General features: G+C 39.9%; 1 protein-coding gene across 7 annotated transcripts in view; it reads left to right on the forward strand.

Annotated features, from left to right (window-relative positions):
* LOC129750884 (dystrobrevin beta) overlaps positions 1 to 25,811 on the forward strand; it is a 138,344-nt gene that overhangs the window by 89,728 nt on the left and 22,805 nt on the right. For 4 of the 7 annotated variants that reach the window (XR_008738520.1, XM_055746032.1, XM_055746033.1 and 1 more), the window contains exons 3-8: positions 18,983 to 19,121; positions 19,179 to 19,478; positions 19,540 to 20,185; positions 20,249 to 20,381; positions 22,546 to 22,909; positions 22,971 to 23,156. Coding sequence is in view for 6 of the 7 variants with exons in the window: in XM_055746032.1 (XP_055602007.1) it covers positions 19,007 to 19,121; positions 19,179 to 19,478; positions 19,540 to 20,185; positions 20,249 to 20,381; positions 22,546 to 22,909; positions 22,971 to 23,156 (1,744 nt within the window). In the remaining variant the exon portion in view is untranslated. Of the gene's footprint in view, positions 1 to 18,982; positions 19,122 to 19,178; positions 19,479 to 19,539; positions 20,186 to 20,248; positions 20,382 to 22,545; positions 22,910 to 22,970; positions 23,157 to 23,885; positions 24,018 to 25,811 lie in introns of all 7 variants that reach the window. The other 3 variants (XM_055746028.1, XM_055746030.1, XM_055746029.1) reach the window with 1 other exon arrangement.

A 25,811-nucleotide genomic window follows, 5' to 3' on the forward strand; every position in this document is an offset into this window, starting at 1 on the left:
CTGAAAAGTGTACTGTGTCAAAGATGGTATGATTGAAAAAGAACTTCTCGCATAAAGACTCGAGCTCCTCAGCAAAATGAGGCATGATCATTACATTCAAGCGAAACAAGAAAAACATTTTATGGGTTTTTCATACTACTCTTCTTAGAAACAAAAAATTAAAAAAAACACAATGCCCTAGGGAAGTGAGAATTGAACTCACACTACTTTTATATCGTCTTGCCAATCCGACATTTTTACCAATGTACTACCTGAGCTGGATTTAAGACGAGAAATATTTGTCATAGGCTTTCTGCCGCTGTTCCAATTTCAGTCCTAAAATAGTTTATACGTATTTTAAAATAACGAAACTTGAATAAACTATTTCCCAGCTCACGGATATTGTGTGTGAATAGTAATTTTTTTTATTTAAATGGAAAAAAAACCTTGAAAAAATGTGAAGCCTAAATTTATTTTTAAATTAGCTATATTAGTGTTAGGCCGGAACAAATTTCAAATCCTTCTTTTGTCACTCGGAGTTGGATCTTCGCAAGAGGGGGGGTGGTAATAAAAAATAATACAAAAAAACTCATAAATGAGAATAAACTGCATGAAAGCTTGCATGCAATAAAGTTGCATACTGTATCATTGCACAAAACCCATAAATCAAGTAATTTTCTATCGAAAAATTCAATAAAATCAATCAAAATCAATAAAATATATTTAATACCTTGATGCACTTTCTTTACGAATCTTTATATAAAAAAAATACCTCAATGTTTGGATGCAGAAATTAGTTACAGAAATCAAAAACTTTGATAACATTGCATTCATATGTTGATCGTTTTTTTTTTCCTGAATTTTTATTTCGAAACTTAAGATTGATGCTTTACAGGCACTTTTCTTACAACTGGTCTAGAATTTGTTATGTTCAAAACTTCATCAGAGACACGCTATGCTGAAACAAAACTCAAATAAGCAGAAATGTAAAGAAAATATTTCAAATGTACAGGGAACAAAAATCAAATGAATTTTTTAACAAATGAGAATGAAATTAAATTGACTAATTTGCGACTATTTCGAATGGGGAATGCGAAAGTACGCGTACTCTTTTTTTTTTACCATACTTCAAGTTTTCATTCCATAAATTTAATAAAAAAATTCTAATGAAAATTTAAATTTTTTTATTTGTGTTATTAATAAACCACATAACCACATTCTTCATTACTAAAAATCCAGAATTTAAAAATTTCACTCTAAGCACAGTTTTGAAAATTTAAATTTAAATTTTATTAATTAGACCAAACAGGAAAAATGAAATTAATTTTTACAGCCTTATCGGTGAATGTTGTGTTCTCATAGTGAGAACATTTCAAGAATTGAAAATTATTGATGGATAGAAGAAGATTAGAAGAAAATTACAGGTGTTGAAAATAAGCGGGTTGAAATTTTTAAGAAGCATTTTCACCACATACTTAACTTTTGTTCAAGCACGGATCAACTATTCCGATTCTAACATTTCAAAATAGTTGATCCGTGATTGAACAAAAGTTAAGTAGGTATGTGGTGAAAATGTTTCTTAAAAATTTCGACCCGTTCATTTAAATTCGAATTTTGATCCCAATTTGCAATTCAGTTTTGATTTATGGATAAGTAATTCGATCCTAAATTGATTGTTCATGATCATATTTCAAATATTGCAAAGAAGCCAGAGCTCAATAGTAAAATTCAGTAAAAAGGCAGATTAAAATAAACAAATTTTTCAATGGAACTTCAACGCGAAATTTTCAAATCACATGGCGTTATATCAAAGCAATGTTGTATAAAACTAAACCCTGGAAATAAATTTTTTAAAATAGCGAAGTCAAAGACTGAGAAGAAGGTGTCAATATTCGAAGAAATTTCGCAGGACACTAGAATTTTTCTTGAAGCTTTGCATTTGAGTTGGGTAATATCACTCAGCGTTTAAAAGGTCATTAATAAAATTTAATAAAAATAAAATTGGGTTATATTTTATGTTCTGAAAAATATCCCAACATCCATACACATAAATGTCTACTTCTTCAGTAAAAACAGGTATACAGATTTTTTCATATTTAGATATTTAAAACCCGGGATATCATAAAATATCTTACGGAAAACCGGGAAAAACAGGAAATATGAAAATCGAAACTCGCTGACCACCCTGCTGAAGACCCTGAACCGTAGTTACTGGTCATGTTATTCACTCCAATGCTTGGTTTAAACTTTGTGGACATTTTTGACAGTGTGTGTATACTGTTCCACCACTCACACAAAGTAATTCTTTGACTAATCAACGGTTTTGTCAGCTATCAATTTAATAATGATAGATTTTGAAGGAAACTGTTCAAATTTTTTTTTCTTTTTTTCTTTCATCGTGAATATCTCAAAAACACGTTAATTTTTACGTTAAAAAAATAGGTCGGATAGTATTTTTCACAAGCTGCAAAATGCTGTCAAAATTTTGAATGTCTGCTTACTAGTAAATGAGCTATCAGTAAAAAAAAGTGTCCCATTTAAAAAAAAAACTAAGCCTTATTGTCATTTATCCAAGTTTTACTGATAACTATCAGGTCCGATTTGCAATTAAATTTAATTATTTCAAATTTTCAAGAATCAAAACGATTTATATTCAAAATGTTACGCGCGTTAATTTGAAGAATAAATAAAAATTTAGATTTATCTAGGTTAGAAAAACAATCATCAGCAACTGTGTCCTCCTGGATGGTGCCTTCCGGTTTCTGTTGTACTGTCACAAGTAGAAATTCTATTTCTTCAACGTCAGGTACGTCACGAATTCGGAATCTTGTCCTGGTTTCCGGATGAGAAATTAAAGTGGACCCTTGGTAAATAAATCGACGGCTTTTGCAATCCCAATTTGATAAGCTTCCTTGCTTTGAAATTGAGCTTTCGCTTTTCTACCGTCCGGTTGTCCTGCACATTAATGGCCTTGTTTTTCGACGGAATGCCCAGCTGCTGAGGGGACAACACTTTACTAAGACTTTTGACTGCCTTCGTACCTTTTCGAATATCACCAGCATAATGTCTGTTTGATGATATGTTCAGGATGATATGTCCTCTCAACTCGTCTTTCAATATCAAGCTGTCCTCTCAACTCGCTTGAACTTTCTATCGATATGTTCAGGCTGTCCTCTCAACTCGTTCTCCAATTTAAAGCTGTCCTCTCGACCCGCTTGAATATTCTATCGAAACGATCAGAATGCCCTCTCAACTCGCCTTTCAATTTCAAGCTGTTCTTTAACTCGCTTGAACTTTCTATCGATATGCTCAGGTTGTCCTCTCAACTCGCTTTCCAATTTTAATTTGTCCTCTCAATCCACTTAAAATTTTGAACATGGTCAAGTTGTCCTTACGCCATGCTAAATATTTCAGTTTAATTTCAGGTTACTCATTCTTCCACTTTATTTTCGTACTGGGTAGTTATAAACTTGATTTTTGGACATGTTTGATGAACATTTTTTGAACATGAATCGGTGCTCGCCTTTGTTTACCTTTTCATTTGGTTCAATTTCTCTTGTAATTTTCCATTTTTCGATGTTTACGAGAAATTACCTGTCACGGTCGCCAATGTGCAGTCCTTTCCGGAGCTTCAAAGCTCAGAAGCAGCACCGGAGAGCCCCCGAGTCACGAATTGCCGGGGGGTCCGACACACACTACTTGACTCGCTTTCTTGTTCGCCGACCAGTGATGTCAACTGTTTTTCAGACATGTCTGGAAGATTTTGAAAAAATGTCTGGAAAAGTGTGGAAAAGTCTGGATGGCGTACTTTATAGGTGATGATCTTTTTTTTTGGTCACCAGATCGCAATATTGCCGTCTAGGGAATAACACTTATAACTTCACATAATCATACATTCTATACACTATCAATGCCTGAGACTATTGTGGTGATGTCGGCGGTACTACGTTTTATGCTTTACTTCCTGTTTTAGTATCATCTTCGTGGCATTCCTCACTCTTCAATTACTAATTAGAATCATTTCCCGCCATTTTGCAACGAAAATTTTGAATTTTTACTGTTTTGTCTGGAAATTTATGTCAAAACTCAAACGTCTAGAAATGTCTGTAAGAAATGGCAAAAGTCTGGAAGTCTGGAAACCTGGAAACCTGGAAGTCTGGAAGGTTGACATCACTGTCGCCGACTGACTGACCAAGGCGAGTAAAGCCAGGTGTGTTCTTATACCAATGCACGGAATCGTCCATCTTGTGACAGGCGTGACAGGCAATCGTAATCGTAGGCATGGTAGGCGAACAATTCGCTGTCAAAAAGCGCACCGTCTCCACCCCCCACCAATGAGAAACTTTTGGTACCCCTTGCCTACTTTTCCTCAATATGCACCCACCCTACTGGAGGCACTCTGTGACTGACTGCCCGGCAGGGTTGCCAACATTTTTTTTTTTTTTCAAAAATCAGGGAACTGGTAAAATAAAAATCAGGCTAAATCAGGCTACGGCAAAGGAACGGAAATTTCGCTCAAAGTGATGACCTTTTTTTTTTGGTCATCGCTCCTCATTTTCACTCTAATATGTGTTGTGAGCCTGCTTGGTTGAATAATTCCACTGAATCAAAGCAATCGAAAGATTCCCTTTAATTCCCTTTTTTAATGAGGAATTCAAGGGAATGTTTCGATTGCTTTGATTCAGCCACATTTCCACTTTTTCACTTCACTAACCATTTTTCATCACATTCGCAGAAATCAGGCAAAATCAGGCATATTTTCAAAAATCGGGCAAATTCAATGGCTTATCAGGTTGTCAGGCTAAGCCTCGAAAGTGTTGACTGATTGAGCTCAAAATTGGAACGGGGCCTTCCGCTAGGCCAAAGAACAATTAGAACCCCCAAAGTCTGGAATCGGAAACATACCCTCTTTTAGGACCATCCCAATTTAAGCGTTTACTGTATACCGTATACATATTATTCATATCAATGATGAGCCAAATAATACATTAATAACCTTTTTGTTTTGACAAAAAAAATCAACATTTTCATTTGGCTAATAAACCTCATCGGATATTTTCAACTGTCAACTTGACCTTTTTATTAAACATTCTCACAAAAGAAAGTTAACTCAATATTTCTAAAAAGTTTCTGAATTTTTCGTTTAATACCGCGTATGCGAAGAAGAGCTGTTTACTTGATCTACTATCTTTCTAAATTATCATCGCAATTTTGATGGTATTTTTTATGATATTCCCACAATACTGTACGGACATACTTACTTTAAATACCTTAACGGCCCAACTAGTTCCCACGTAAAAAGCGCATCCGTTTAGATGTCTATTCTACGCCACCCTCGTAATAAAAGACCAGATTGGAATCCTATGGATCATCAGGTAGGGAAACATCTCGCGGCGCTTTCAATAGACAAACGCTGGTCGCATATTTAATCCGCCATAAGGAAGTGGGGAGGGCACATTAAAACGCGATATGACCAACATCAATAAAAACGGCCGCCAAACGGCTGGTCAGTCCCAGAGAAATGCTCGCTTTCGTCGTTAACCCATTTGAAGATTTGTAATAGCTGAGTCCAAATGCCAGGGTAAGCTTTAAAAAATAAATGTTGGAACCCAGGTTCAAAATGGGTTAAACTACAGCGGGAAACAGTCACTAGAATTTGTCGATGCACTCGGAATCGCTTCCAGTGGACTCTGAAGCTAGCCGGCAAGCCAACAAGATTCATACGATCGTTTTCCGTAATCGCGATGCAATTGGGAAGCCTCTTGTTCATCTGCATCTACATTGAGAGGGCGCCGCAACTCAGAACTAGACCTAGTTCTAGTATTGGTTATTCGATTACCTTCTATCATCTATTCCGCTCGCATTCGTCGGCATGAAGTTTTAGATGTATGTGTCTCAATATGTAGATCATTTCTGGAACGATTCTGGGAAGCTGGAGAGCTCCTATAGCGGCAGCCAATCCGAAGAATGGGAATCCAAAATAATGAATTTATGGGACACTGAGTTGGGGCGACCTTTTGGTCGTCGAGGTTGTCGTCATCGGCATGATTCATATTTTATTGACTCAGACAGAACCAAAGCAATGTTGGAATGTGATTTATGGGAAAAAGGAGATTGATTTTGTCGATTTGAACTTTGATTAAATTATACTGAAAACTATGGTGAATGAAAAATAAAGTATTTCTTATGAAGAATTTGTAATCAAGACAGGATTTATCACACCATACATGTTGATTCGATTTTTTTCCTTCTCACACCTTTAAGAATCACTGTTCCGTGGCTAGTCTAACCTAATCGAACCATATCTAATCAATTTTACCATTCATGGCGAATTTACCGCTCATCAAAGCATTTAAGCATATTGATTCCGCCTCGAGGACCTCGAATGAGGACGACAACATCGAAGCATGAAGAAGGAAGGCTGGCAAAATTACCATCATCCCGGGGAACCTTCTTGCTCCATCTGACATGGGCAGCTACTCTTGGATGTTGCCGGCCACATTTTGCGGAAGCATTAGGAAGCATTTCCAGTTCGCCACAACAGCGGAAGAGTCGGCTGCCTAATCCCGGTCCAATAAATCCAAACCCACCCACGACGAACGATGGACCACGGCGAAGCAAAATGAAAGCAGCCAGCCAGGCTTGGCTGCCGCAGATGAACTCTTTTCATCATATTTTTGTACCCGGGTGGTTCCCGGCTCAGCCAGATTCCGTCGCCCTGGTCCTACTTACTACAGCGGCTACAAACGAACCAACCATAAGCTTTTCTTCCGTCGACAAAAAGCTCATAATGGTGAAACGGATTAAAGGTAGATTGCAACGTTCTCTGTCTGGATGATTTGAGGCGGATTTCTACTATCATCCCGGTGGGATTGTGGTGGCATGGCGGCCTGTCTTCCCAGAAGGTTTTGTCGTCGTGTCCCTTGTAGTTTGGCATATTATGAGAAAGGGGTATTTGAATATTGTTAGAGACTGAAATGGGATGGTGTTGTGTTATTTAAAGTTAATTTATCTTTATTCAAATCTGTGACAGAGTAAAGTTATTACATATTACAGGAAATAGCTCTCGCGCACTCATGGTCACTCATGGACGTTCCTAAATTAATCTCCCTTAGCATATGTAATTTTCGAACTTTTCCTGGAACAAATCGAGGATTGACTTCTTTGTCCCACGACTTAAACCAAAGAGCGCTCTGATTCTATTCAAGTGATCCTCGCAAAGTGTGTGCTTTTAGTGAGAGATCCATCGCGGAGAAAATCTTTACCCATCTATATAGATTCACTCGTAGGAAACGACATTCTCTGAAAGTCCGCGATTGAGATGCTGTAATACGTACATACCTGCAAGATCCATTACGGAATTTATCATGATCGCGACCTACACTACATCACTCGATATTTTGTATGGATTTGGAGCTTATTCCTTATTCATTTGAAATTATTTATTTTATTTTCGTAGTATTCCGTCTCACGACATAACTTGGCAAACATAATGCCCCATCTAGAAGAAGGGCGACAAATTGGACTGTGAGAACTACCGAGCGATCACTGTCCTCAATGCCGCCTACAAAGTGCTGTCCCGAATCCTACTCCGCCGCCTAACGCCACAAGCAAACAGATTCGTGGGAAGTCATCAGGCCGGCTTCATGGAGGGACGGTCAACGACGGACCAGATATTCACATTACGGCAAATCCTCCAAAAATGCCGGGAACACCAAGTCCCTACGCATCATCTATTCATCGACTTCAAAGCCGCATACGACACGATCGACCGTAACGAGCTATGGAAAATCATGGACGAGAACGGCTTTTCCGGGAAGCTGATCAGACTGATCAAGGCGACGATGGATGGAACGCAGTGCTGTGTGCGGATCTCGGGTGAATTGTCGAGTTCATTCGAATCGCGCAGGGGGCTTTGACAAGGTGATGGTCTATCCTGCATGATGTTCAACGTGGCGCTAGAAGGTGTTATTCGACGAGCGGTGGGCGAAATGCGGGGCACGATTTTCAACAGATCCAGTCAACTTATCTGCAGGAAGGATTGGGTTGATGATTAATACGTCCAGGACGAAGTACATGCTGGCCTACGGATCCGAGACCGACCGAACCCGCTTGTCCAGTAATAACAAGGTCACGATCGACGGCGACGAGCTGGAGATAGTCGAAGACTTTATCTATCTCGCCTCACTGGTGACCGCAGACAATGACACCAGCCGTGAGATCCGGAGGCGAATTATCAGCGGAAGTCGTGCCTACTATGGACTCCATAAGCAACTGAGGTCGAGAAGACTAAGCCCTCGCACGAAGTGTAACCTGTATATGACGCTCATTAGAACGGTTGTTCTCTACGGGCACGAGACTTGGATATTGCTCGAGGAGGACTTGCGTACACTCGGGGTATTTGATCGACGAGTGTTAAGAACTATCTTTGGCGGCGTACAGGAGAACGGAGTGTGGAGGCGAAGGATGAACCACGAGCTCGCGCGACTCTACGGCAAACCCAGTATCCAGAAGGTGGTGAAAGCTGGCCGGATACGCTGGGCGGGACATGTTGCGAGAATGCCGGACGACTGTCCTGTAAAACAGGTGTTCGCTACGAATCCGGTAGGAACAAGACGAGCGGGGGCGCAACGAGCGAGGTGGTTAGACCAAGTGAAGCGTGATCTGGCGAACGTGGGGTGCCCGAGGATTTGGAGAACGGTTGCCATGGACCGAGTGAATTTTAGGAATTTTTGTACGTCCCCTTGAACGTCTTGACCGTAACCACTCGTACCACTCCGTCTGCGCCTGGGTGTACCTCGACTATTCTCGCTAGCGGCATTGTAGTGGTGGCGAATTGTCTTCCCGTAGAATCACTGCCGATGCTGATGATGCTGGGCTGGAGGTTCTTGGTCGCTTGCTGCAGTTCCGTGATGTATTCTTGGCTCCAGCGTTGCCAGTATCGTTGAAACATCTGCTGTCGTTGCTGATAGTGGGCTAGGCGGTTTGTGGGTATAGCGGTAAGATCGGGCTCAGGGAGGGCTTTCATAGAGGACCCAAATAGAAAATGAGCTGGGGTGAGGGCATCTAAATCTCTTGGGTCATCAGATAATGGAGTTAGAGGTCTAGAGTTTAGGGCGGCGGATATTTGAACTAGCAGAATGCAAAAATTTTCGTGTCTTAGTTGGTTGGTTCCAATTTCCTTTTTCAGGCAGGTCTTGATTGAGCAGGTCTCCCATAATCCACCGAAGTTGGGAGCACGGGGTGGAATGAAGTATGTATGTATGTAGGTAATCCACCATGGGTGCACGGATTCACCGCAGTTTTACCAAAGTATGACCATCTCTGCATCCTTTAGATCAAAAGTTTCGGCCTATCTCCAATGCAGAATGTGACATACCCGGCACCATGGCTTCGTGTTTTTTGTTGTGGATGTATGTATATCGTGTTGCTGTATGTATATTCTGGACGAATGTTCCAATCATCTGCTCAACCAGTTCACAATTTATGAAATTTTTAATTTCATATATTTTCACAGGTATTCCGGCATCCGTGTATATACCTGGCCAGTTGGCATATGATTGAAAATTCTATTATATAGTCATATAATTATTGAAAAATATAATATTGACTGGAACATCTTGGGAGCACGGGGTGGAATGAAGTGCCAGGAAATACCTTGCTGGGAAAGCTCCGATCCGATCTCCTGTTGTCCAGTCTTGCTGTTGACTCCCTTGTACAGCTCGTATAACTCGTGCTTTGATCCTTGGAAGTTCGTCGCATTGTCTGAGTGAATTTGCGATGGAAGTCCATGATGTCCTACAAATCGACGAAGTGCGGCTAAGAATCCAGCGGTTGATAGGTCCATAACCAGTTCAAGGTGTATTGCCTTTGTCGTGAAGCAAATAAACACCGAAATAAAGCATTTTGAAGGGGCTGCTTGGCGGTGAGGGGGTTTGAAGTAGAAAGGTCCACAAAAGTCAATTCCAGTTATCAAAAATGGACGAGCTGGGCGAACTCGTGTGGACGGAAGTTGACCCATCGGTTGTTCAATCGACTTGGGATTCACACGGAAACACCGCTCTTTTTCCATTGATTGGCCAGAATTCCTGTCTCATGACCGCTAACGTTACTTGGCATTTTCCATGGTGGGTTTGAAGGTGGTAATATTCGATGAGAAGGCGAGTGAAGACATGCGACTTTGAAAGTACAGCTGGATGCACTGTTGCGAAGTTCTCTAGCGAATTCCGTAGCCGACCGCCAACTCTGATAATGTTATCCTTATCCAAGAAAGGACAGAGTAGTTTCAAAGGAGATTTGTGTGGAACATGGTAGAGCCTTTTCAAGGATTTGATTTCCTCTTCGAAGCATTCCTCCTGAACCAGTTTTACAAGGGCCATTTTCGCTGAATTGATCTCTTGCACCGTCAGAAATTACGAAGTATTTTTGTGGCCGGGTTTTTGACAATTGGCAGCAAAGCGTCGGCAAAGTGCAACTAATCTTACCAATGGAATCAGAGAATATCGAAGCTCGAAGATGAAGCTGGTTTCTTGTGTTGCTGCGGTAGCTTGAGTGACTGTTCGGGGTTCCAAATCTGCTTCCTCGGGTGGAGATCAGTCATCCATCTCACCGGTGACTGCTTCAACCAAAAAGGACCCTGCTTCCAAAGGTCACTTTACTTTCCAGGAAATCTTCGACCTTCATTCTACGGGATACAAGATCGGCGGGGTTCTCTTTGCATGCCACATGCAGCCATGGGTGCCCGTACGTATTTGTCTGGATTGCTGAAACGCGGTTTGCGACAAAGGTCTTCCACGAGTTGGGTGGAGCTTTTAACCAGTACAACACCACAGTTGATTCCGACCAGAAATATGCTTGCACGTTTTCCAAATTGAGGGCCTTTTTTACTGTCTGGTATAGGTGGACAGCTTCCCTAGCTGCACAGAGTTCTAGTCTTGGAATTGTTAGTCGCTTCAAAGGCGCGACTCTAGATTTTGATGTCAAAATTCGGTGCGTACGTTGCCTTGTCGATCACTGGAACGAACATATATGCAAGCTCCATACGCAAGATCCGATGCGTAGGCGAAACGATGGAGCTGAACATCAAAGTATTCGGGTATGAAAGCAAATCTGGGTATGCTGAATTCTGCTAATTTTGACAATTGGCGATCGAAGTCCTGCCATTTCTGCTGTAGTTCTGCTGGTACCGGAGCATACCATCCCGTATGAAGTAGTGCCAGTTCCTGCATTATCATTTTTGCGGTAACTATTACGGGGGAGATTAATCCGAGGCGATTGCCGACAGTATACGCCTCCTGGTCCATACGCCATTTTTATCTTCAACACTGTATATGAACCTGAGTTGATCTGCTTTAGGTTCCCAAGCTATCCCTAGAGTTTTAACCTTCTCATCGAAATTCAAATCAAAGGTTATCGTGAGGTTGGTCCCCAATTGATTCTCAGGTAGACCGGACAAAACCTCCGGTTTGTTTGAGCATCATTTCCGGATTGGAAATCCTCCTTTAGCCATTAATGACGTCAAACTTTTTCGTAATTCAATGGCTTTGTCCACATTTGATGCTCCTCCTCAATCGTCGACATAGAAATCCCCTTGCAGTGCGAGACGAGCCTTTGTTCCTTCCTCTCCTTCATCTACAGCCCACTGCGTCAGAGCCCGAGTTGCCAGAAAAGATGACTGCGTGAGTCCATATGTCACAGTTAGCAATTCATAGACCTATATCGGACCATCCCTGGTGAATCGGAAGAAAATCCGAAGTCGAAGAGCGTCATTGATGGCCTGAAGTACTTGCCAGTACATTTTTTCCACATCTCCCACAAACGCCACCTCATGCTTGTGGAAGCGAACTAGGAGATTCAATATGTCATCCTGAATAACAGGTCCTTTCGGGAATACATCGTTGAGTGAATATACGCTGTTCGTGCGTGCCGAAGCATCGAATACCACTCGCACTTTTGTAGTGGTGCTTGATTCTCTCATCACCGCGTGGTGCGGCAAATAGAACACCTTCGGTTGATCCATTGCATTAGCCTCTGATTGTAATTCCTCATCCGTTTCCTTCGCATATGCCCCATATCCAAGTACTCCTGCATAAATGCGTGGTATTATTCCTTCATGCTAGGGTTCCGGTCCAAACGATTCTCCAGTTTCCGATACCTGACCAACGCCATCACTCTCGAATCTCCCAACATCCGTTCCCAATTGACATGTTTCGGCAACTGAACTACGTACCGACCATCTTCAGTTCTGGAATGCCTCTGCTTGAAGTCTTCCTCGCCGTTTTGTCCCTCCTTGGACCAGGCAGGTTGATCATCACAGCTTTCCACCTTCCAAAACTTCTCCAATAGCTCTTTGATTTTTTCGGTAGTTGTTGCCGTGCAGCATCGAATCGATCCATTTTGTTGAAGACTTTCATCCCGACCAGAAACAATCCACCCGAAAACTGAATCCACTAGTATTGGAAGCTTTGGACCCAAAACCATCCTTTTCACCTCTTGTTGATCAAAAAAGTAAAGAAATGTTCCGCTCCCAGTAACAGATCGATGCGACCGCTGATGTTGAATTGAGGATCCGCCATCTTAAGACCGCTAGGAATGTTCCAATGTGATATAGGCACAGTTACCGAGGGAAGTTCCGATGTCACCCGTTGCAAAACCAGAAAATCCAAACCAATGGAGAAATCCGTGACTCTGGAACTAACCAGTGTACTGATTGCATGGCGCTCTGTTGATTCGGATTGCCCAACTCCAGTTATTGGAACACAAATCGCCCGACGTTTCAGCTTCAGCATTTGACAAAGCCCCTCGCTCATCACGTTGACTTGGGATCCATTGTCCAGTAACGCCCGTGCTAGCTGCTTCTCACCATTTTGATCGCGAATCGCTACCACCACCGTTGACACGAAAACCTTGGAGCTCGAAATATCCTTCCTCGTTCCTATGCTGTACGATCCTGCCGAAGTTTCTTCACCTGCTTCCATTTGCATTTCCTCTGCTGCTTCGGCTGCAACGTGAGTCTTTGCTGCGTCACCATGCCTCCCGGAATTGCTGGATGATCTGCCACCATTTGATCCGCTATTGTTATTGCTTCCACCGCTATTTGGTTGAAACCCCGGATGTCTCAGCTGTCTTCTCAACTCGCTAAGACATGAACATTTAAGCTATGCTCTACTCAACTCGCTTGAATTTCTCTTTTTGTGATTACTTGAGCTGTCCTTTAATTACGCTTATTCATCATTTCAAGCAGTCTTCTCAACTCGCTTGAACTCAAATGATTCTTCATTTCCCCAAAGTTGTCCTGTCAGCGATTTTTTTTTGAACACAAAACTCCAAAAATAAAATTTTTCGTGTTGTTTGGAAAACAATTCCCCTTCTATTGAACTTGATGGATCGGTTTAAAACTAAAACCTATCTTTAAAAAAATATATTAGATCGTACGGTCTTCGATTGATTAGGAAGTTAACCAACAGCTGTACCATAAATCTGTTCAGCACTGTTCATGTATTTCAATGCAGAAGGGCAAATTTGCGTGCGAAAACGACGGCTGAGGCCCTCCCGGGCAGCTATCGATGACTGGATGAGATTTGAAAAATGGCTAACCACTATTCAATGTGCAGTCCTCAAGAGCACCACTAATTGGTTTATTTCATGCTGCCGACGATGCCGCGTACGGTTCGCTCTGAATGAATTCATGAAATTTTCTGGAACTCGGGAAAAAACTGCTCACCGAGATAGGGAAACTCGTTTCTGAAGTCTGGCAGCCGATGTGGCTGTTACTTTTACAATTAATCTAGGTATCTGAATGAAGCCGGCTAATGAAAAATTGCATATTTTATTAGCCAATCGGTTTCAATGATTGTTCGATTTAAATTTTAATACCCAACCGATTGCGGCACCCGATTATCTGTAGGGGAGTCCTGGCCGTTTCATAACCATCGATTGGTTTTTATCTTTCTGGTGTAAACACAGTGTAAAACGACGGCAAAACGACACGACGTTTTTGCTGAGTGATTTATCATTTGCTTATGCAAATTTCCCTTTGAACATTTTTCGTCGCCATAATGCGATGTTTATGTCCGTATTTTTTCTTTACGAAAAAAAATTTCATCGGTTAATCCATTAAATTGACTTTCGGCACGGAGAAAAGGAAAAATCGAACGCTGATCAGAAGAACTGCTTCCGGTGTATGGTGTGGTTTCGGTCATAAAATGTGATGCTCTATGAAGCTGAACTCCGGAGATTGGATTGATTCATCATCTCTGCTGTAAACCTATAGAAATGTGGCTGTATTAGTCCTCAGAAGAGCTGACTGGCTGGTTTATGACCGGTTTCACTTTGACGACCTATTGGCGCCCGCCATTATCGGCGACGCCTAGCTGTTGGCGCCTTTATTTTCCACTTTTCCACTTTTGCTTCCACAACGTAAACAGCATCCAGATCCGTCGTCATGCGTATAGCTTTTCGGGGATGCTGCGGAAGTATGCATCATCAAATTTCGCAGAGCCATTCCCATAAATCAGCTGAATAGAAAATGAACAGAATTTGTTGAGGTTGAAACTCCTAAATCATTGTTGAAATTTAACATTTTTCCTGAAATTTTAATCGACTCTACTGACGTCCTGACCTCGAAACCAGAACTGTATATAACATTTGAAAAAAAAAACCAAAAAACAGGTATCCGGTAATCAAACAAACCTTGAGATGTGCGAGCTACTCCAAGCCAAGTTAATCATCAATTACGTTTCACTGTTTGTTTCGAGCAATCAAAATGGTGTTTTTCAATGTCACAGTCAGCAGTATTGACATTTCCTCAACGAATTGGTGGATTCGTTAAAGAGAAAAACTGTTCAAACCGGTTCCCCCGTTGTTTTTTTTTCCTCAAATCTGAATTTTCAATTTTGATAACAAACATTAACTCAATCCAATCGATTTCTGCCTCCACAATTGTGCTTTTCCGTAATCGGAAACAAAAACAAATTCCTAAACATCCAGTCAGCCACAATTTTGAAGGCTGGATAGAAACATCTGCAGTTGAAGTTAGACCCATCACATCACAAATGATTATGATAATGACGCTGGTGGGTTTTATTAATTGATTTTTTTTCGCGCACCCCGTGCGCCCCGAAATTTTCAATGAACCTTCATTTTCTTGCGCCTTCATTTAAGGCAACCGGTGGTGGAGAATTTTCGATTCCCTTCTTTGGCTAAAGGCATTGCCAAACTTTGTTAATGGTTTTTCGGGCTGTTTGATTTCACTTTACTTTGGAAGAAATCTCAACTTGAAGAAATTTAGCTCGGTAAATTTGCATAGGTATACTTTTTGGGATTATGGCTTGATTTTTGCGCTTCGAAACTTCTGCTGAAAGAAAGACAAAGCTGATGATGATTTGATTGAGTAGCTTAAAAAAGATCACGCGAATGAACAAAATACTGATAATATAAAATGAAGATTATTTGAACAATTCTGGAATATTTTTTGGTATTTTTTAAAATTTTAGTCATGTTTGTCATTTTTGTCAATTTTGCTATCCCTGTTGTTTTTGTCAATTTTATCATTTTTATCATTTTTGTCATTTTTGTCATTTTTGTCATTTTTGTCATTTTTGTCATTTTTGTCATTTTTGTCATTTTTGTCATTTTTGTCATTTTTGTCATTTTTGTAATTTTTGTCGTTTTTGTCATTTTTGTCATTTCTGTCATTTTTGTCATTTTTGTCATTTTTGTCATTTTTGTCATTTTTGTCATTTTTGTCATTTTTGTCATTTTTGTCATTTTTGTCATTTTTGTCATTTTTGTCATTTTTGTCATTTTTGTCATTTTTGTCATTTTTGTCATTTTTGTCATTTTTGTCATTTTTGTCATTTTTGTCATTTTTGTCATTTTTGTCATTTTTGTCATTTTTGTCATTTTTGTCATTTTTGTCATTTTTGTCATTTTTGTCATTTTTGTCATTTTTGTCATTTTTGTCATTTTTGTCATTTTTGTCATTTTTGTCATTTTTGTCATTTTTGTCATTTTTGTCATTTTTGTCATTTTTGTCATTTTTGTCATTTTTGTCATTTTTGTCATTTTTGTCATTTTTGTCATTTTTGTCATTTTTGTCATTTTTGTCATTTTTGTCATTTTTGTCATTTTTGTCATTTTTGTCATTTTTGTCATTTTTGTCTTTTTTGTCATTTTTGTCCTTTTTTGTCTTTTTTGTCAGTTTTGTCATTTTTGTCATTTTTGTCATTTTTGTCATTTTTGTCATTTTTGTCATTTTTGTCATTTTTGTCATTTTTGTCATTTTTGTCATTTTTGTCATTTTTGTCATTTTTGTCATTTTTGTCATTTTTGTCATTTTTGTCATTTTTGTCATTTTTGTCATTTTTGTCATTTTTGTCATTTTTGTCATTTTTGTCATTTTTGTCATTTTTGTCATTTTTGTCATTTTTGTCATTTTTGTCATTTTTGTCATTTTTGTCATTTTTGTCATTTTTGTCATTTTTGTCATTTTTGTCATTTTTGTCATTTTTGTCATTTTTGTCATTTTTGTCATTTTTGTCATTTTTGTCATTTTTGTCATTTTTGTCATTTTTGTCATTTTTGTCATTTTCGTTATTTTTGTCATTTTTGACATTTTCGTAATTTTCGTAATTTTTGTCAATTTCGTCATTTTTGTCTTTTTTGTGAGTTTTGTGATTTTTGTGGCTTTTTTGATTTTTGTCGTTTTTGTCATTTTTGTCATTTTTGTCATGTTTGTCATTTTTGTCATTTTTGTCATTTTTGTCATATATGTCATTTTTGTAGTTTTTGTCATTTTTGTAATTTTTGTCATTTTTGTCATTTTTAATATTTTTGTCATTTTCGTCATTTTTGTCATTTTTGTCATTTTGACATTTTTGTCATTTTTGTCATTTTTGTTATTATTTGTCATTTTTGTCATTCTTGTCATTTTTATCCTTTTTGTCATTTTTCTCATTTTTGAATTTTTTCATTCTTGTCACTTTTGTCATTTTTTGTGAGTTTAACTATTTTTTGTCATTTTTGTCATTTATTGTAATTTTTGTTATTTGTCATTTCTGTCATCTTTGTTATTTTTGTCATTTCAGTAATTTTTGTATTTTTGTAATTAGTGTCTTTTTTGTCACTTCAGTATTTTTTGTCATTTTTTTCATTTCAGGTATTTTTATAATTTTTGTCATTTCTGTCATTTTTATCATATTTGTAATTATTGTCATTTCAGTAATTTTGGTCATTTTGGTCATTTTTATCATTCTTGTCATTGTTGTCATTTTTGTCATTTTTTGTCATTTTTGTCATTTTTGTCACTTTTGTCATTTTTGTCATTTTTGTCATTTTTGTCATTTTTGTCATTTTTTAATTTTTTCATTTTTGTCTTTTTTGTCATTTTTGTCATTTTGGTCATTTTTGTCATTTTTGTCATTTTTGTCATTTTTGTCATTTTTGTCATTTTTGTCATTTTTGTCATTTTTGTCATTTTTGTCATTTTTGTCATTTTTGTAATTTTTGAAATTTTTGTCTTTTTTGTCGTTTTTGTCATTTTGTCAAATTTGCCCGTTTTGTCATTTTTTATCATTTTTTTCCATTTTTATCTTTTTTGTCAGTTTTGTCAGTTTTGTCAATTTTGTCATTTTGGTCATTTTTGAAATTTTTGTAATTTTTTTCATTTTTGTCATTCCTGTCATTTTTGTCATTTTTGGCATTTTTGTCATTTTTTGTCATTTTTTGTCATTTTTGTCATTTTTGTCATTTTTGTCATTTTTGTCATTTTTGTCATTTTTATCATTTTTGTCATTTTTGTCATTTTTGTCATTTTTGTCGTTTTTGTCATTTTTGTCATTTTTGTCATTTTTGCCATTTTTGTCATTTTTGTCATTTTTGTCATTTTTGTCATTTTTGTCATTTTTGTCATTTTTGTCATTTTTGTCATTTTTGTCATTTTTGTCATTTTTGTCATTTTTGTCATTTTTGTCATTTTTGTCATTTTTGTCATTTTTGTCATTTTTGTCATTTTTGTCATTTTTGTCATTTTTGCCACTTTTGTCATTTTTGTCATTTTTGTAATTTCTGTCATTTTTGTCATTTTTGTCATTTTTGTCATTTTTGTCATTTTTGTCATTTTTGTCATTTTTGTCATTTTTGTCATTTTTGTCATTTTTGTCATTTTTGTAATTTTGCAATTTTTGTAATTTTTGTAATTTTTGTAATTTTTGTAATTTTTGTAATTTTTGTAATTTTTGTAATTTTTGTAATTTTTGTAATTTTTGTAATTTTTGTAATTTTTGTAATTTTTGTAATTTTTGTAATTTTTGTAATTTTTGTAATTTTTGTAATTTTTTTAATTTTTGTAATTTTTGTAATTTTTATAAATTTTAGAATTTTTGTCTTTTTGTCATTTTTGACAATTTTGGTGGTTTTGTAGAAACATATTGACAATTTCATCACAGTTGTCAATTTGCTCAATTTTGATACATTTGAAAATTGAAAATTTGGTGTATTTTTTCAATGTCAAATAATTTGACAACATTGACAGTTTTGACAATTTTGAAAATTTAGAGAATCTCGACATTTTTGTAAATATTGACAATTTTCTCAATCTCGTCAATTTTGAAAATCTCAACAATTTTTGAAAATTTGACATTTTTAATAATTTGGAAAATTTTTAAATTAATATGACAATTTGGGCTGCTAAAATGTTTATGATATTTTTGGCAATTTGTCATTTTTGTTAATTTTGTCAATTTTGAAAGTTACATTTTAAGAGTTTTTACAAATTTTACACTTTTTATTTTTTTTTATTAATATGAGAATTTCCACAATTTCGAAGACTTTGGCATTATTTTTCCAGTTTTGAGTAGTTTTAATGTTAGGGGATTCTTAGGAAATTTTGCATTCCAGTTTTTTAAAAAGGCATTGGAGCTTCGTTTGGACTTTAACCAGATTTGAATCGGAAGTAACAATTCACGTTCTAACGAATTTCGTCTATTTCTTGTTCTTTTTACAGTTGTTGGTCCCTTCCATCGCCACCATGGAACAACGGGTGGCGATACTGCAGGACCTCAAGATCCAATCGTTCGATTCCATCCGGTTTGCCTCGTACCGAACGGCCTGTAAGCTGCGCTATGTCCAAAAGTCCACCAATTGTAAGTTCTTTTTCTGTAAGCTTAAAATCTGTCCTAACTGAAGATTTTTATTTGCAGTGCACCTGGTGGACATCTGGAACGTGATCGAGGCGTTCCGGGAGAATGGCCTCAACACCCTGGAGCACCAGAACGAGGTCAGCGTGAGCCGGCTGGAGACACTCGTTTCCTCGCTCTATCACAATCTGAACAAACGTCTTCCCCCCACGCAACAAGTTCCTGTCGATTCCAAAGCTAGTCTACTGCTGAATTGGCTGCTGGCAGCCTACTCCGGGGACAACTCCGGCAAGATCCGGGTATTCTCCATTAAGGTCGCCCTGGCCATCATGTGTTCGGGGAAAATGGTCGATAAGTTAAGATGTGAGTTTGTAGATGAGTTCAATATTTATAAATTTTAACACTGATTTCTCCTCGTTCACAGATATCTTTTCACAAATTTCCGATGGAGCGGGTCAGCTAATTCACTGGAAGTTGGGGGATTTTCTGCGGGAGGTCCTCGCACTACCGGCGGCCGTTTTTGAATCTCCAACATTCCATTACAAAGAGGGACTGGAAAGTGAAATCTTCCCTGTCGAGAATAAAATCACCGTGAACGATTTTATGGCCGTCCTGATGGCGGAACCTGGACCAGCTTGTCTCGTTTGGTTACCCCTGCTACACCGACTTGCTACCGTCGAAGCCGTGGTACATCCAACGATCTGCTCGGTTTGTCTGAGGGAAAACTTTACCGGTTTCCGGTATCGGTGCCAGCGATGTCATGCCTATCAGCTGTGTCAGGATTGCTTCTGGCAGGGCCGGGTCTCGTTGAACCATCAGAACGATCACGAGGTAAAAGAGTATTCTAGTTACAAGAGTCCTAGCAAACAGATCGGACACTCGCTGCGGAAAAGCTTCCGCTGTGTGCCGGAGAAACCGAACCAGGTGCTACCGAGGTTCCCGGAACAGCCGGAAAAGACGCTGAACCTGTCCCACATTGTGCCACCCTCGCCACTTCCATCACACAATGGGTTCTCCGATGGGGGAATGATCCCGGGGATGTACGATCGTAGCAGTACCTTGGATTCGAGGTGGGTGTCAATATGATCTCATGGACTAATGACCAATATTTATGCGTGATGTTTTATTTTTAGGGGCACTGGATTGTCGCTGGACAGTAATGGGACCTCGTTGACGCGAGGTGGCGGTGGCGGGGCGAATTCGAACGATGAAGAGCACAGGCTTATCGCGAGGTATGCCGCGAGACTCGCTCAGGAAAGTCGAACGGTAAGTTGTAAAGGAAAAAAGAAAGTTTCCTTATCGTCAAGTCTTCAGGTCTTAAGAACTTTCAGTTCTCCGGTTTGCAGGTCCTTTAGATTACAGGTCTCTAAGATCTTCAGAATTGCAGGTTATCAGGTCTTTTAGCCGTAAAGTTTTTGAGTCGTCAGGTTGCAGGTTATGATGTCACATAGCTTCACGTCTCAATTATCAGGTCCTTAAATTTGTCAGATGATTGGGTATTTAAGTCTCTGAATCTTGAGTTTGTCAACTCCTGTAATTTCTTGAGGTAGCCATACCTTCAGATCTTCAATTCGTCTAGTTGATAGGCTTTTTGGTCTGCAGGGTTTTTTTTATTCAGATGTTTAGATCATTTTGTACATAACACGTCAAATATTTTAGGCCGAGGGTCTACAAGGCCGTTGGTCTTCCAGGCCGTGATTCTTTGAGACCGTGGGTCTTCAAGGCCATGCGTCTATCAGACCAAGGGTCTTCCAAGTCGTGGGTCTTCCAGGTCGCGGTTCTTCCAGGCCGTTTGTCTTTTGGGCCGTTGGTCTTTCAGGCCGTGGGTCTTGCAGACCGTGGGTTTTTCAGGCCGAGGGTCTTCCAGGCCGTGGGTTTTCCAGGCCGTAGATCTTCCAAGCCGTCGGTCTTCCAGGCCGTGGGTCTTTCATGCCGTGGGCTTTCCAGGCCAGGGCTCTTCCAGGTCATGGGTCTTCCAGGTCGTGGGTGTTCCAGGCTGTGGATCTTCCAGGTCGTGATCTTCCAGGCCGTGGGTATTTCAGGTCGAGAGTGTTGCAGGCCGCGAGTTTCCCAGGCCGTGAATCTTTCAGACCAAGGGTCTTCAAGCCCGTGGGTCTTCCAGGTCGTGGGTTTTCCAGGTCGTGGGTCTTCCAGGCCGTGTGTCTTCCAGGCCGTTGGTCTTCCAGGCTGTGAGTCTTTCAGGCCGTGGGTCTTCCAGGCCGTGGGTCTTCCAGGCCGTGGGTCTTCCAGGCCGTGGGTCTTCCAGGCCGTGGGTCTTCCAGGGTGTGGGTCTTCCAGGCCGTGGATCTTCCAGGGATTGAGTCTTTCAGGCCGAGGGTCTTCCAGACAGTGGGACTTTCAGTCTGTTGGTCTTTCCGGCCGAAGTTTTTCTAATCCGTAGGTCTTCCAGACCGTGGGTCTTTCAAGCCGTGGGTCTTCCAGACCGTGAGTCTTGCAGACCGTGGGTCTTCCAGGCCGAGGGTCTTCCAGGCCGAGGGTCTTCCAGGCTGCCGAGGGTCTTCCAGTCTGCCGAGGGTCTTCCAGGCCGCCGAGGGTCTTCCAAGCCGAGGGTATTCAGGCCGAGGGTCTTTCAGGCCGAGGGTCTTTCAGGCCGAGGGTCTTTCAGGCCGAAGGTCTTCCAGGCCGTGGGTCTTCCGGGCCGTGGGTGTTTCAGGCCGAGGGTCTTCCAGGCCATGTATCTTCCAGGCAGTGGGACTTTCAGTCCGTTCGTCTTTCAGGCCGTAGTTCTTCTAATCCATAGGTCTTCCAGACCGTGAATCTTTCAAGCTGTGGGTCTTCCAGACCGTTAGTCTTACAGATCGCGTGTCTTCCAGGCCGTGGGTCTTCCAAGCCGAGGGTCTTTCAGGCCGAGACTCTTTCAGGCCGAGACTCTTTCAGGCCGAGGGTCTTTCAGGCCGAGACTCTTTCAGGCCGTGGGTCTTTCAAGGCCGTGGATCTTCCAGAGGTGGGTCTTCCAGGCCGTGGGTGTTTCTGGCCGAGGGTCTTCCAGGCAGTGGAGCTTTCAGTTCGTTGGTCCTTCAGGACGAAGGTCTTCCAGACTACAGGTCTTCCAGCCCATCGGCCGCAGTCATTCCAAGTCAAGGTATTCCTTGAGCTTTGTAGCTGCTGCGTATTGCAGGATGAAAAACTTTAGTTGACATTTTGTCGATTCCGATAATGGAAAGAATATATGTATAAATGTGTTAACACGATATTCAAGAGTAAACGGTTCGCAGGTATCAATTGAATTGATGGATTACGTCAGGGTTTCAGACTGCAATTAAGATCTACGAGCACAACAGATAAAACATACGTAGACTTCGGAACATTGAATGTTCAGAAATCAAACCTTGCTAAACTTAAGATCCTCCTGGTAGACAAATTTACTAAAAATTTAAACAATGTGTAATGACGTGAATTTCCATTCCAGCCCGGTGGCTCCGCCCCGGATCCGGTGCAGATCGGCCTGGACAGTTCCCGGGCCCAGCGGGAACTCATAATGCAGCTCGAATCCAAAAACAAAGAAATCATGCGCGAAATCCAAAAACTCCGCCGGCAGCAGGAATCGGAACAGGTTGCGCCCGAAAGTCCGGCCCTCATGAGTGAACTGCGAGCCCTGCGGCAACGGAAGGGCGAACTGGAAGGTCATCTCGGAGCATTACAGGACTCTCGACGGCAGCTCATGGGCCAACTTGAAGGTCTAATGCGGATGCTTAAGAACCACCAAACCCAGAGCCCTCGCTCCACGCCCAATTCTAGTCCACGGTCCGGCAAAAGTCCGCCACTTCCACAAGGTAAGAGAAGTAACAGATTTGTTTCGGGAAGTTGTTAATTTTTTTTTAAATTTTATTGAAGGTCCGCAAATTCCGAATCAACTCCGGGGGCCCGCGTTACCTCAGAATGTGCCACCCCACCTGCAGCAGAGCATTCTCCAGCAACAGCAGCAGGCCCTTCTCATGAACAGTCATCACCAGGAACCTCCGGGTATGGGCCATCCGCATCCGATGGACATGCGAGGATACGTTCCCAATGGGAATAACAGTGAGTACTGACATCCGTTTTCGGGCTAAAAGTTGTCACTACTACTAGTAGCTTTCGTTAACCGGCTTCCTGTAATAACCGCCACTAATAACCGGAAAAAACAAAACCAAAAAGTTTAGCTGTTATCGTCGTTCAGCTTCCGCTTTCTGTGAAATTTTACCTTTACGATGTGGTTTTAAACGCTCTAAAAAAATTGGAATGTTAGCTGCTTGAGGATTCGCTTTGTTCGATTTCGCCTAAATTCATCCCATCCGAGCTTGATATGCATTTTTGGAAATCAAAACTCTCTTATCCTTCATACCAACTAAATATACAAAATTGCTCACCGATTGAAAACCAGAATAATACGAAAGCGGGAAGGGTTCGATCCAGTAATTTTTTTTTTTTGAATGAGCAGTTTTTTACATTTGAATCGATCTCTACCATAGCACTTCAAAAACTGGAAATTTTGTCGACATTTTGGCGAGTTTCCTTTCTTTCACTGTTATGAGGCTATGAAAATCTTCCACTCTAAAAAAATACATTCTTTCGGCATTAACGTTTGTCCTTGAAGAAATAGACATTCACCTCCATGAACACAGCAATAGTTAAATCCGAATTCTTCCACAAGTTGGTGGGTTTGATTCACATATAAAATTCTGTCTGCACAACCGCACTTTCTAGAGTGTGGTTGTGCCTCAATTATGATGGTATGAAAATCCCAAACATCCCTCACAAAACCCATTCCAGATGGCATGCCCGGAAGTCGCCTGCCGTTGGGAGCAGTACCCGGATTGGTACCGGGCAATCGAAACGATTTGCACTATGCCGCCGATTCGGTCTCGTCGGCGATGAGCTCGCTAGTGCGCGAGCTCAACTCAGGTATAACTTAATGCGCGAATTATCTGATTTGTTTTTTTTTTGTTTCCCCCAATTAATGTTTTGAAATTTGGAAAAAAAATCCACTAAGGCGCAATTGTTCGAAATTTTTCTCAACGACACACAAAGGCGGTGGTGGTGGTTTTGTGCACCAGAAATACTATTTTTTTTTTTGTTTTTTTTTGTATTCGAGGATTTTTTGCATAAACATTTTAAAAGTTTTTCGACATTCTATCTTTCATTGAGTTTAAGTTCACAGTTAATGAAAAGTTGTTTGCACCGTTCTGTAGATAGTGTTCTCAAAAAAAGCATGGTACTGTTGATCTTTTGCCACTGTTATTGCACATTGTTTTCTGTTATATGATCTCTTTAAACTAAGTAATACTCTTGAAATTGTTAGTAAGAATTTATTATAGAATGATGGAATTTTTTAACAGTTAACGTGAGATAAGGGTTTAAAGGTTTTAGATTTTTTTTTACCGAACCAGTTCGGTAATCGATTGATGATTTTGACGTCTATTTTCAACAGAACTTCGTTAATCGATTCAGGAATGACTGAAGTTCGTTAACTTCCAAGCTAGGTTATCACTTTTCGGTGAAACAATCCCGAGTAGAATGTGAAACAGGTTAAAAACAACATAAATGTCTAAATTTTGCTTGGCGTCTTATGAGTAGGAGAGAAGCTTTCTCCTTGGTCTTTCACCTTATTTGCACGAGAAAAAAAAAACGTCTTGCGTGTCCTGAAGTAATCTATAACGGATTGCCTCACGCGGGAATTTTAGAAATTCACCGAAAACTGTAAAATTTTCAGTAAGTTTTTTCCGAAAACCGTGAAACGTCCGGTAATTTCAGCTTATGCACAGCGCATTGCGCGAGATGATTCGAAACTCGAATAATCTCGCATAATACGCTGTGCAGCTTCAGTTGAAATTTCGGTAAAATTTATCGTTTCCGGTAAATATTACTGGCCCTTCGGTAATAATTAGAAAAATACATGCAAAATTTACCGATTTATCGGATAAAATTACCGTGCTGCCGGTTACATTTACCGATATTTCGATACCATTTATTAATATTTCGGTTATAATTACAGGAATTTCGGTAAAATCTACCGATTGTTCGGTAACTTAGGGACTTACGATATTCATCCCAGTTTAAGTCAGCTTTCGCTTTGTTGAAAAGTCTCTTTGTTTATTCCTTAACTTTTCGAGCTGTCTGTTCCACCCGGGAGCTCTTCTATTTGAAACACGTTCCTTCAGTGGACAGTTGACTTCAAAAGCGTAAATGATTTTATTGGTAAAACAGTTTGAAGCTTCCTCTAACTGCTTTGTTGTTCGTATTTCCACACCCAGCAAAGGTTTGCAAGTTTCAAGTGTGTGTTTGTAGAGACTCCAGTTGGTTTTCCGGGGGTCTCTATAAACGTCCCTGATTATTTCTCCTCCCACTATTTCGAATGTAATACCGTGAAAGCACCAATGGCCGCGCACTTTCAACTTTAATCTTTATTTTCTCCGAAATTCAACAACGAAAATTTCTATGTTTCACATTTTCTGATACCTACGCTAATTATCTTTCACTTGCCATACTAGAAATAAATTTATTTTACTTTTTGAGGTCAGAGAAAAATAAAAACAAACATCGTTTTTGCCGGATGCCATTTTGTCTGTTGTCCTTGGCAAGTGAGCTATGCGGGTCCCTTTTTGTAATTCATTTTTTTTTTTTGTTGAATTAGAGCACCTTGGTAAAAATTTTCGAACGTATGTTATTTGTGGCTGTATAATGAATTCAAATTGTGGA

The sequence above is a fragment of the Uranotaenia lowii genome, chromosome 3 (assembly GCF_029784155.1).
Source record: "Uranotaenia lowii strain MFRU-FL chromosome 3, ASM2978415v1, whole genome shotgun sequence".
Taxonomy (NCBI): domain Eukaryota; kingdom Metazoa; phylum Arthropoda; class Insecta; order Diptera; family Culicidae; genus Uranotaenia; species Uranotaenia lowii.